This window comes from Sesamum indicum, linkage group LG3 (genome assembly GCF_026168435.1).
Source record: "Sesamum indicum cultivar Baizhima isolate 11 linkage group LG3, ASM2616843v1, whole genome shotgun sequence".
NCBI lineage: Eukaryota > Viridiplantae > Streptophyta > Magnoliopsida > Lamiales > Pedaliaceae > Sesamum > Sesamum indicum.
The window spans coordinates 21921161-21934066 of record NC_142659.1 but is presented as its reverse complement, the minus strand read 5'-3'; the positions used below and the strand labels follow the sequence as shown (position 1 = coordinate 21934066).

General features: G+C 35.3%; 1 protein-coding gene across 3 annotated transcripts; it reads left to right on the top strand.

Annotated features, from left to right (window-relative positions):
- Positions 1–6139: 6139 nt before the first annotated feature.
- LOC105158390 (type IV inositol polyphosphate 5-phosphatase 7) lies at positions 6140–11777 on the top strand. Of its 3 annotated transcripts, none has more exons than XM_088879035.1 (12): positions 6140–7088; positions 7174–7261; positions 7819–7887; positions 7988–8133; positions 8219–8323; positions 8418–9204; positions 9304–9497; positions 9768–9876; positions 9981–10129; positions 10265–10526; positions 11211–11312; positions 11395–11777. In XM_088879035.1, the coding sequence occupies exons 1-10, from the start codon at positions 7066–7068 to the stop codon at positions 10485–10487; spliced, it is 1893 nt and encodes a 630-aa protein (XP_088735161.1). In that variant the 5' UTR covers positions 6140–7065; the 3' UTR covers positions 10488–10526; positions 11211–11312; positions 11395–11777. The 3 variants fall into 3 exon arrangements, with proteins under 3 accessions (XP_088735161.1, XP_011073441.1, XP_011073440.1); XM_011075139.3 differs by having other exon boundaries at positions 6142–7088; positions 8025–8133; XM_011075138.3 differs by having other exon boundaries at positions 6142–7088; positions 8022–8133.
- Positions 11778–12906: the final 1129 nt, after the last annotated feature.

Sequence of the window (12906 nt, the reverse complement as noted above, 5' to 3'; positions counted from 1 at the left end):
CCGACCACTTAGACTCATCGACAACTCTCCTTACCTTGGTTATGCAAATAGCCATCCAGCCCACCGTGTCCCTCTTCATACTTGGGTACTCTATGAAGTATACTTGTACTGTTTGTTGTGCAAGTATGAATGGCTCATCCTTTTAGTACATCATTTTGAAGTTTACATCAATGAGGTAATAGCGTAGGTGCACCTTCATGCCTCTTACTGGATCGACCCTAACGACATTTTAACAAATGCTTCTCTTTATCCACCTGTGTTCGCTACCATAGCCGGAAGGGTATGTCAACGACATTTCAACTGCAGGAGGGATGTCTGCAACCCAATGGAGGATCTGGTCTCTAGTTAGCCTCAGACGTGCAACCTTATTCTTAACACGATTTTTCGTGAAGGCTTTCTTATTCCTTGGGTAAAGATGGTGCAAAGGGAGAAACTGCCTGTGGCAGTCAAACTAGCACACGTTCCTATCATGTCGCAGATGAAATGCCCGTGTATCATCCATACAAATTGGGCATCCCATAACCTCGACAGTACTCCACCCAAATGCAATCCCATAGGTGGGTAGGTAGTTCACAGTCTACATCAACGCCGCCCGCATAATGAATCCCTTATATGTGGCATTATTCTACATTCAAACACCCACATGTCACAACTATTAATCAACGTTCCAAGTACACATCGATCGAGCTAAGAATACCATCGTCAGAAAAATATACTCAAAACTCATGCACATACTAGGGGGAAGGTTGTACGGTGTAATTATAACGGGCCAACATGAATAAGTACAACCGTACTGACTATGCGGTGCAAAACTTTATGTGCAAAGGCCCAGCCAAATATTACGCGCCTCTTCTGCAAAATTGGGATACATCCAGTCAAAATGCTTCCATAGCTCAGTATCATATGGATGACACATCGACCCCTCCTCTGTTTGATGTGTGGCCTGTCACGTCATGTGCTTAACAGTTGTCCTTGAAGAATATAACCTCTGTAAATGGGGAGTAAGCGGCAGGTACCTCAGGACGACATAAGGACTTCTTCCAACGTGGGTCTCGCTTTCGAGTTGGCTTGTACCTAGCGTCCCTACAAACCTTGCAGTACTCCAAATCGACATCGTCCTTCTAATACAACATGCAACCATTCTCACAAACATCGATCTTCTCAACGGGTAAACTCAAATCCTTTATCAATTTTTTTTCGTGTTGTAGTAATCTTTCGGCAAGGTGTGACTAGGGGGACATATTTCATTAGCCCACTCGAATATCCGATCATAAGACCACTTAGAAATATGACCGTCCACCTTGATATCCACTAACTCAGCAATAGATGCCAATTGAGATTCGGTGCAACCGTTCCACAATGGGTAGTTGGTAGCATGCACTACATTATAAAAACGATCTGCCAACCCTGACTCATAATTGTATGGGCTACCGCCATAATAATATGAACTAGGACTGACATCAATAGGGTAGGACCTTGTACCATAATCAGGCACACCATCGTGAGAAGAAGAAAAATAAGTCGGCCCGGCTGCATGAAAAATCATCCTCTGCGCCCAATCCATATGTTGTTCATCACCCTAATGTGAATAATTACCCTCGACATGGCCAGTTGGGGTGTGCTCCTCCAGCACTGGAGGGACAATCGCAGCCTTAAAATACTTTGCACCTTCTCTTCGCCATGAGAAGTTCGATTATGATATTTTTGCACAAACTCTCGCATACAAGTAATAACTGACTTCGTCAGGTGTTCTAAACTTTGTATTTTTGCACTTTTGACAAGAGCACCTAATTTTGTCTTCATTCATATGTCCCCACTGACGTTTAACTCATTTTATGAAAGTCTTAACCCATCCTCAAACTCCGGTGTAAGACCTATCCTCCCCGAAAGGTTCTTATTATACATCTATCTCCTCAATTCACGTACCATGATGATATATATATCACTGCACATTTATACGTATATATAAAATAGTTTTAATTCTAGCTAATTTAACGATCTACTATAAATTTATAAATGTGACATTAATTACACTATTATAATTAAGGAGATCGATCAAATACATAAACTAACATATATAATAAAATAATCATAAAACAAAAATAATAAGTAAACTATATAATTAATTTAATTAAACACAACAAAGTAATAAATTAATTATTGTTACCTGCTCAATCAACTTAAGAGATGATCATCACTAGCTGACGGTCCAAAATTCAATTAATATAATCAACAAGCTAATGAAGTGTATATTCATGAAAATCAGAATATTGAAATTGTGTGTGGTTAGTAAGATTTTTTATAAGAAATGAAATGAAATGAAAACAACTTGCATATATATATATATTGTAACGATTTTTGTAACGGTCTTTGGAACTCCTCATATAGCTATTGAAAACTAGTCATTAAAATATATATCCGTTATTTTGTAACGGCCTCTTATAAAAAAGGCAGCTCCAATTATCACGATTTTTGTAATACTGTCTTTTTGTATATTTTTCCTCGTTTTTCCCACTACTTTTGTGACAACTCCTTATTAACCTAAAAGTCGTTTACAAAAAAAATCATGCCGTTACAAAAGTTGTAGCAAATTAGTAACCGCCAATATATTGTAACGGTCTTACGCACACCACAAATTTGTGGCGGACATAGTAACCGTTTTGGCCGTTATAAAATAGATCCATTTTTATTTACCCCTCAATGATGTCAACACGTCTAAACTATTACAAATTCGTTACAATGGTTATGTATTTAGTCGTTATAAATCTCAACTTTTTTTGTAGCGATCGGAGAATATAAATATAATTGAGATACTTTTTCAAAATTTGAGTGCACTATAATTAGTTAGATCTCTTTCCACCTTACATTGAGGCACACAAAGAAAAATTGCATGCCAATGATGTCTCCTTTGAACAAAATCCTAAAATTTGTTTCTTGGAATATATCATGTCACGGAAATCAGCATTATAAGTGTTTGTGAAAAGCTAAAGGAGGGCCATGTCTTCTTCCCCTTTACATATTCATTTCATGTAACAAAAATGGCCCATCTCCCTCTTTGTTTTCAGACAAAATCCTACTTTTCTAAGTTTCTTTACATCATTCAATCTTCACCTTTTTTTTGTCCTTCTTTTTTTTTTTTTCCTATCTCAAATGATTCAACATAGACTTGTCAAGAATTTGAAAACATTAAAAAATAAAATAAAGAAGAGAGAAGTATAGTTTTGATAATAATTCCACTATTTGAGAGACGAGAAAGTCCTATCATGAAATGACGTCCAGTGATGCATAACCACTAATTTAAATAACTTTAGATGAACGATTCATGGTTTACACTCGTACATGAAAATTCAATAGAAATTATGACATTCTATTTTTTTTTTAAATTAATAATAAATACGATATATTTATATATCAAATACTGAACAATCTCAATATTATCGTTTAAGCAAATTAAATTTTATTAAGATAAAGTTTTCATTTAAAATCGTACCATAAATCATGTATGGTTGGGTCTAATTAATTAATTTGATCAGTACTTAGATCTTCTATTTTATTGTAGGCTCTTTTATTATTTTATTGATCAATTAATTTAATTCTTTGATGGTCTGCAGGTGTAGAAAAAATGGTAAGGTCTAATGACATTTAATTTGCTTGGTCTCATTAGGATGCATAAAATCAAACTTATCTTACTTTTTGGGGTAAATTAATTACGATGGACCCTCTTAAAATTTATCATAAGAAAATTACAAGTACTTTTTTAAATTAATGGCCACTTAACAAATATTTTTTATAACGGGCTGTTATAAGATGGTATTTGTTAGGCGATCAGTAATTTTGAAGAGTTTTTTTTATATTAAAATTAAAGATATTTATAATTATGATAAATCTCAAAAAAACTTATTGTAAATTCCCCTACTTTTTTTCACCAAAGAATAAATTCATTTTTAAAATCACTTGACTTAATTCCTATATTGAAAGTTTTAGAATCGAGTTCACTTAATAATAGTTATTTACCACAACTATGAGTTATAGTAAATTTTTTTCCAGTGATCGTAGATATAATGTAAGGATAAATAGTAATTTGTCTCCCTATGATATTAAAAATGAGCACATTACCTCTTTATGAAAAAATATATAGCAAATTACCCTCTTTACTTTTTATAATGAAGCAATTTACCTCCTTACTAATTACCCCCCTTACTAATACCCCCTGACCTTGAATGAAGGTATGAACTTGTTGACTTTATTTTTACTATATTCTTTTTCTGTTTTTTTTTAATTAAATAATTGTAAAAAGAAATTGATCGGGATGAAGAAAAGTTTAAAATTATTCAATTGATCAATAAGAAAAATTCAAATATTAAGTGAATTAAATTTATAGTCCACAACAGCATTTTGGTCAATGTCACCACAAAAAATGGTTACCTTAATAAATTGGGTCTGTTGTTAGACAACCGTTAACATTATGAGCATTTCTAATTTTTCAAATGGCGAGGGAGTGTTTGGAATTATGCCAAACCTTATGGGAGGATACTGTAATTTATCCTATTTTTATTAGTGTTTTATTGGATAAAAATTCCAACCGGCTACCCTAAGACTTGTTATTATTATAAGTATCTTTTTATTATTTGAAAAATTATAAATACCCTTATAAAATTAATAATCATTTAATAAATACCCGTAATGACAGTCCATTATAAAGAATATTAGTTAGACGACTATTAATTTTAAAAAGTATTTATGATTATGAAAAATTTAGAAAAAAAAGTTGTAATTTACCCTAGAAAATTTAAAGGGGGAAAGAATAATAAAAATTAGGGGGAAGACAGATGAATGAATGCTAGAGAGCAGAGCTCCACATAATTGGCAGCTACTGCATTGAAGAGGGAAGGACCAGTGATGAATGATCAAAACCATAGGCTTCCCCAAATTGAGACAGCTGCCCTCTCTCTATATGGCTACACTGCCTATTTTCAGCCTCAAATTTCTTCAGCAATTTCCCCACATTTTTCTTTAATTCAATTTTAGTCCCTATCAATCAAAATTTTCTCTTCAACCCTCAATAAACAACTTGAATATATGAAAATATTTTATTATATATTTATATTAATCAAAATGAACTTAAGTTAAATTGTAAATCTTATCAAATAATAAAAGAATATTTGAATGTACAAACGCGACTTTAAACGAGCCGACATAATCAAATTCAAGTACGTAGGTTTATATATTACTTGAATTTGTTTAAAGGTTAAAGACGGAGGAGCTCTCAATAATTTTAATTGAGATAAAAGCATAATTGAAAGTCGAATTTTTAGATATATTGTGGTAGTTTTAATTCATATAGAAAATAAAAAAAAACTAAAAAACCCATTATTTTTAATTAATCAGGTTCGAAGAAACTTATAATTTAATTAGATTTTTGCATGGTTAATTGCATTTTATTCTCATACGAAAACAATAATAAACCTTTCAAAACAAAAACAGCCAATCCGGCCATATGAACTTTTAAAAGAAAAGCTCACTATTTTCATCGCTAGAGAATTGCATTGTCCCGTTCTTAAATGAGTCGTACTGCTGGAGTATGGAGTCTGACGTAGCCTTATATTCAAGTTCAATGATTACAGAACCAACTTATTAAAAACAGTTCTATTAGAAATCAATTTTGAACAAACTGTTGTTGGCGTAAGTGAATTCTTATAATCACAAAATTTTTGTATTTTGTAACTATATTTATTTTGTTTTTCTATTTAACTACGCACGTTTACGATCTGACGGATTATTGCTATTTTTTTTATTTAAGAACCTTTTTTTTTAACCTGGCAATATTTCTTGATTTAACCCATTTTCAGACACAGTATAGATTGTGATGGTACTGAAGATTCCAAATGTCCCAATAAACCCCCCAAAAGAGGATCATGTAGAACAAAGAGAATCCTTTATCAACAAACAATTGACAATCCCTTCTCCAAGCATTCCCAAATTCTTACAGACAACAAACTCCACAGCCCAAGAAAGGAAGAAACATTGTAGAAAGCAACAGGACAGCATCAAAAAAGACCAAAAAATAATAAGGTAAAAAGATGAGAATATAGCAAGGCAAGAGTGTTCGTTTGTTTTGTTTCTAAGGGGGGACTAAGCTTTGTCTTTAAGACTTTAACTGCTTTTCTTAACTTTGTTTGTGAGACCAAAATAAAAGGGCGAAATGAAATATGCAGCTTAAGAAAGGATGTGTATTTAATCTTTTGTACCAAATCTCACATTCTGTTGTCTTAGAACACTTTAGCTGACCAGATGGGGGCAGGTGTTGGGGCAGCTGACCATGTCGTTCTTGGCCTTGAACTAGACCAAAACGACATGCCTGCTGGCCCGGCCTCCTCCTTGGGTTTTGGGTGAAACAGAGAAAGCAAAACACACACAGACCCACAGTTGTGTGTGTGTGAGAGAGAGAGAGGGGGGGGGGGGGTGTTGTGGCTGCACTTTATTCTGTTCAAATTCGATACTTTGCTGTTACTGTTTTTCTACTGAGAACGAGGCTGTTTTTTTCCAAGAAAAAGAAAAATAAAGAATGCCCCTCAAAATTCTCGTCCTTCTCTTTCTCTCCCTCTCACTGTAATAATTGCATTGTCTTGTTCTTAAGTTAGTTTTGTCTCATTTTTTGTGTCGTTCTCGTTTTGGTTTCTGGAGTTGGGCTTCTAGTCTCTGTCTTTCTCCTATTGTCATGTTTTAGTGTGTGTTGTGTGTAGACTACTTGTGTGAGCATCACAGAGGTAAACCAAAGAAAAGAAAAAAGATCTAATCTTGATTGTTTGGGCTGCTGGAAAACTGAAAATATTTATGAAAACCGGGAATGCCCATTTGCGATCTTTGTCATATTTTGCATTAGAATTGGAGTATAGAAGCCATTGAAGACAGAGAAAGCTAGCTGGTTCATATTCTTGAAGTTTTTGTATTGGGATTTTCTCTTTGATATTTCAGCAAAGATCAGATTTTTTTGGAAGAGGGGAGCAGCAAGGTGAAGTGTATGAAGAGTGCGCATGTAGAAATAGGTGGAAACAACAATGAAAGATGATAATTCCAAGAAAAGCAAGGTTCTTTACATTTTCATTAAAATAAGTGAAAGTTTTGATTTATTTCTTTGCTGTAATGATTTTTGTTTTGGGTATTTGTTTGAAGTTCTCATGGTCAAAGAAACTGGTTAGAAAATGGTTCAATAACAAGTGCAAGAGTGAGGAGATTCAAGCTGATGGAGCTGTTTATGGAGGTAAGAACTCAATTCTTTTGAGCAAGAATGTCTGGTTTCCAATGGTTTTTCTCATAGTTTTGGAGTCTTCCTTGATTTCTGTTTTGGTATTTTTGAGTTTAACTCATTATTGATGCTAAAAAAGTAAAATATTTGCTTCATTTTTTAAGTTCCTGATATGTTTAATGATTGGAAGCTGAGAGATCCAACGAAAAGAACAAATCCTATGATTTTTTATTCTCTTGTTTTGTCTTTCATTGGTTTGTCTTTTATTGCAAACAATCAAATATTAGTTCTTTTTTGTTTTTCTATTTCAGCAGTTCTTCATTATTGCAGAAGTAACCCTTTTTGCTGAACAGGGGCGGAAGGAAAACAAATCTGCTCTGATCAATTTCTATCTTGATGTCATTATGACCAATCTGTTTACTTTCACTGTTATATTCCTTCTTTCAAGATTTGAGATTTACAAGGCATTTCGTGGTAGTTGGCAGATAATAATTAAAAGAAATATGCAGATTTATATGAGTTTGGATGCTTTTTGATTTTGAGAACTGAAGTGTGAATGATTTTCTCTTTAGGTTGTGATAACGAATGGAGGAGTAGCTTCCCTGAAAGAGAACCTTCCACAATCAAGAAAAGTCGAACTGGTTAGTTCTAAGTAGCATTGTAATGTTAAATTACATATTAGTGTATGATGTTATTACAAACTTGTTCAAAATGTGTGCTTGGATAACGGACGTCCCTCAGTTTGATGTTGAAGAGATGATCCTCTTGGTTTTAGCAGAAAAACCAGGGAAGAATACGGAGCGTTCCTTTTCCCCTTCACGCTCCCGTTCCAGGCGGGGGCGAGGTTATCTTGATCACCCCCAGATTTTGAATATCCAGAACTATAGGTTTGTCTGATTCATAGATATTCTTCATTGCTAAAATTCAGCTCTTGGTTGGAGTTCTTAACTCTTCTTGATCTTTTGTTGGCAGTCTTTTTGTGTCGACGTGGAATGTGGGAGGAAAATCGCCGAACAGCAATATGAACTTGGATGATTGGCTGCACTCGGCCCCTCCTGCGGACATATATGTTCTTGGGTAGGATATTTTTTGTGGTTCACGCGTCTGGATCTTACTCAATTTTGGCTGTTATGTCTCAACTGGCGTTTTTTAATTTCTTGCAACATTGTAGGTTTCAGGAAATAGTTCCTCTGAGTGCTGGTAATATTCTGGGAGCTGAGGATAATGGCCCTGCCAAGAAGTGGCTTGCTCTTATCAAAAGAACATTAAATAATGCTCCTGGCACTAGTGGAGGCAGCGCCTGCTATACTCCATCGCCTGTCCCTGATCCCGTTGCTGAGTGGAATGCTGATTTTGAGGGATCGACTCGGCAGAATGCCTCAGCTTTCTTCCATCGTCGTTCGTTCCAAACTCCACAATATTGCTGGAATATGGAAAATGAAACTTCGATCTCACAGCCTCGTCTGGATAGGCGTTTTAGTGTTTGTGATCGTGTAATATTTGGTCATAGGCAAAGTGACTTTGATCCGAATATGAGATGGGGTTACAGACCAAGTGACTGTTCCTCTAGTCAGCGGCCGAGTGATTATTCTTCCACCCGCAGACCAAGTGATTACTCCTCAGGTCCCCGACCAAGTGACTATTCCTCCAGTCGGCGGCCAAGCAACTACTCCTGGGGTCAGAGGCCAAGTGATTTCTCTAGATTGGGCTCGGACGAGGATTTTCTGCCAGATGATTCTCCCAGCACAGTGTTGCACTCACCAATGTCGTATAGTACATATGCACCAGCAGACAATGCATATGCAGCGCCGGGAAATCCAAGATACTCTTTAGTCGCAAGTAAGCAAATGGTAGGCATTTTTCTTACTGTCTGGGTGCGGAGCGAGTTGACGGAACACGTCCACAACATAAAGGTTTCATGTGTTGGTCGAGGATTGATGGGCTACCTCGGTAATAAGGTAGGTTGTTATTTACATTAGTAACACTTGTCTTTCACCAAGTATTTTTGCATATATCACAATTATGAACAAAGAGGCCACTCCATCCTCCTATCGCAGGGATCCATTTCAATCAGCATGTTGTTGCATCAGACCAGCCTTTGTTTTGTTTGCAGTCACTTGACGTCAGGTCAAAAAGAAGGCGACGAACTGCGTAGGAACGCCGACGTCATGGAGATCCTAAGGAAAACAAGATTTCCAAGAGTTAACAGCACCAACGACGAAAAATCCCCAGAGACCGTCCTTGAGCATGAGTAAGATCCTAGTAAATGACCTTTCGTACACGGGCTACATGTAAAAATCTAAACATATATGCAGAATTGTGTATGAAATATTTCCTAAGATTTATGGATGATGTAAATTTTTATACACGTGGTATGTATATGTTAAATGCAATACAATATACAACAGAATACATTAAATGTTTCCATCTTTATGCAAATGAAAATCGAAGAACTTAAAGAATTCTGGTTCTTTCCGTAAGTTAACCAATACTGTCTGCTGATAATTAAATTTACATGTAGTCGAGTTATTTGGCTTGGAGATCTGAACTACCGAATAGCTCTGCCGTACCGGTCTGCCAAAGCACTTGTTGAAATGCAAAACTGGAGAGCATTGTTAGAAAAAGACCAAGTATGACATACACACTCTTAGTTCTATATATGACTTGTGTATTTAGTTTTGCTTTTTGGCCAATACAAAAGCTGAAGGAACAATGTTTTCTTTCTTCCCAACAGCTTCGGATAGAGCAGAGACGAGGTCGAGTTTTTGATGGGTGGAGAGAAGGAAAGATCTATTTCCCGCCAACGTATAAATATTCACATAATTCAGATAGATACACCGGCGATGATATGCACCCAAAGGAGAAACGAAGGACGCCCGCATGGTAAGGACTTGTGCAATTTTAGCTTTCTGCACCTACACTATACATAAAAAAATTTGTGATTTAAATGAATGGTGTAAATAGATGATCTTTTAAATTCTCTAAGTGGTATTCATATAACAATTTATGTATGTGTAGGTGCGATCGAATTCTGTGGCGAGCAGGTGGCCTCCAGCAATTATCGTATGTCCGGGGGGAGTCTAGGTTCTCGGATCATCGACCCGTTTCTAGTGTTTTTTGGGCTGAAATCGAGTCGGTCCACGACAGACTGAGGAAAAGCACGAGCGGCTCGAGCTCCAGAATAGAGGTGGAGGAGCTGTTACCGTACTCACATGGTTATACGGAACTCTGCTTCTTCTGAAGGAGGCTTATCTGCTGCGTTTAATATCATGTGTTGGAGGTATGATTTTAATGTTTTCCAATTTGTGTTTAATTTAGTCACATTTAAGTTATCGTACTGGTGTCTTGCCAAATTCTTGAAAATTCGATATGATAATAACACATGCATCTAACTACACAACGATTAAGGGATAGTCGTTTCATATATTGTTTTCGAGTTTAACTCGTAGTTATTATGCGGGGCAATTACATAAATACTCTTTGAAGTTTGAATACATTACAAAATCACCAATCAATTGCAAAGATTTATACGGACACGTGTGCAGCCATGTTTTACATTACAAATTCCCCCTTAGTCGTTCAGTGTGTACGGGAGAGAGATTCTGTAACGTCGAACACGATTGCTAGTGGGTTCGTGTGATTCTTCGTAACCATGAAATGTTTAGGAATGTCAGTGTAATTATCCTTATTATGCAGCTAACCACGGTCACTATCACATCTGGAAACATGATTCATACATTGGCATTACATCATGTTTATATTTCCTTTATGTACCGTTTCAAATTTGCAGTCATATTAGGGGAAATTTAGTTCAGGTTGGGTCTAGCCAGTCCTGAACTCATCATAGAACAAGTGTAATACACTTGTTCTGTAATTGATGTATAGTTTAGAAAGAATAACCATTCATATGTGCTATTTTCCTCCGTACTCAGGACATTGTGCTCTACGTGCTTTTTCTATGCAGGTCGCACATATATATTGTTGGTTGCAGTCGCCCAAGTGAATTGCTTTCAAGAAATTCAACCTGAAGAACGACGGTGACGTTCCTTTCCACTAACCAAGAAAGGTGAGTCCTTCCCCTTTTACTTTCCACATTGCACTGCACACTTCAGATCACTGTCTAAATTCCCTCCTCGTCTTCTCATCAGATGTAGATACTTGCAATTTTGCCCGCTAACGTTGCTCGATAACCTGATGACCTCTGAACCTCTCGATTTAGTTTCGGTACCGGCAGAAATAGCCGTCCGGACGAGGTACCAAGATCATAGACGTTGATCAATCCTCACTTTCCGAACATCTTATGATTTTCGATCTTGAAGATTCTTTTAAATTTTTGGGATGATGGATTCTTGGACGAGGAGGGAAGTAGAGATGGTCAAAATAATCAATCCCATTTTTGATCTTTTTTTTTCTGAGTTTTTGAATTTTACAAATGTAAGAGAGAAGTGAGAATGAGATGTTGGTAAGGTGATATTGTTGCCAATGATTTGTTACTGAAAAGTAGTTTTTGTTGGTTGGAACACAATTGACATCTCTATTCTCTTTGTCTGCTTTTCTTTTTCTTTTCTGGGAACAAAAGAAAAAGACACTGACCGCCCGGACAACAAAATACAAAAGCAAAACACAGCTTTGCCAGATAATGTGTGGGTTGGGGGATGGGGGTTGAGATCAGATATGATAAATTCTATAATGCACTACACTTTAAAAAATTATTTGATATAGCGTTGGACATAATATCGACATGTATAAAAATATAAAATAAAAAGATAAAAAGGACATGTCGGACACGTCAATATTTTGGAGGCATTTAGGATTTCATTTATAATTTCAAAAAATTTTAGGTTATTTTTCAAAGGAAAAAAAAACGAGTTTTGGGTTGAATAAAAATGAAAAAGAATTAATTCGCTTCTTTTAAATTAAAAGTTTTGAGATGCAACTACTAAAAGATATGATTATTATGATTTAACTAAATTGAATAATTAGAAAATTTTTGTTACGTACATCTTAAAATAGACTAACTATGAATATTCTTTTAAATTATGTATTTTCGTTAAAAATTTAAATTTAAGACATATTTAGTTTATGTTTATCTAGATATTTTTTATAATATATAATTTAATTTTATGAGAAATTCAAAATATACATAACAAAAGAATATATGATATATGGTTGTGTCAGCACCTGTGCTAATTTTTTTAAATTTTTTTTATATTATTATGTCTGTGTTCATGCATCATAGAATAAATTGCTTTTCATGATAATTACATAGACATTCTTCTAAATTAGCTTTTGAAGCACCACTACCAAAAAAAAAAAGGAGGGATTTGTAATGGTGTTTTTTACGGCCACATGGCCATTTCAATTGAAATGGCATTTGTAACGGATTTGTAATGGATTGGACATGCTGATGTCATTTTGGGGGTGAAAAAGAGAAATTATTCTGTAACGGTCAAAACTGTTACAAGGGTTGTTACAAAAATAGACCGTTACAATTTGTAGATCGTTACTAATTTGCTATGATTCTTGTAACGGCTCTATGGTCAAATAATGAGTCGATGCAAAGAAGTGGCAAAAACCGTGTTAAAACATACAGAAAGACAGAATCACAAAAACAATGACATTAGGGACGGTTTTTTTTTTTTTTATATTTGTAAAGGCTA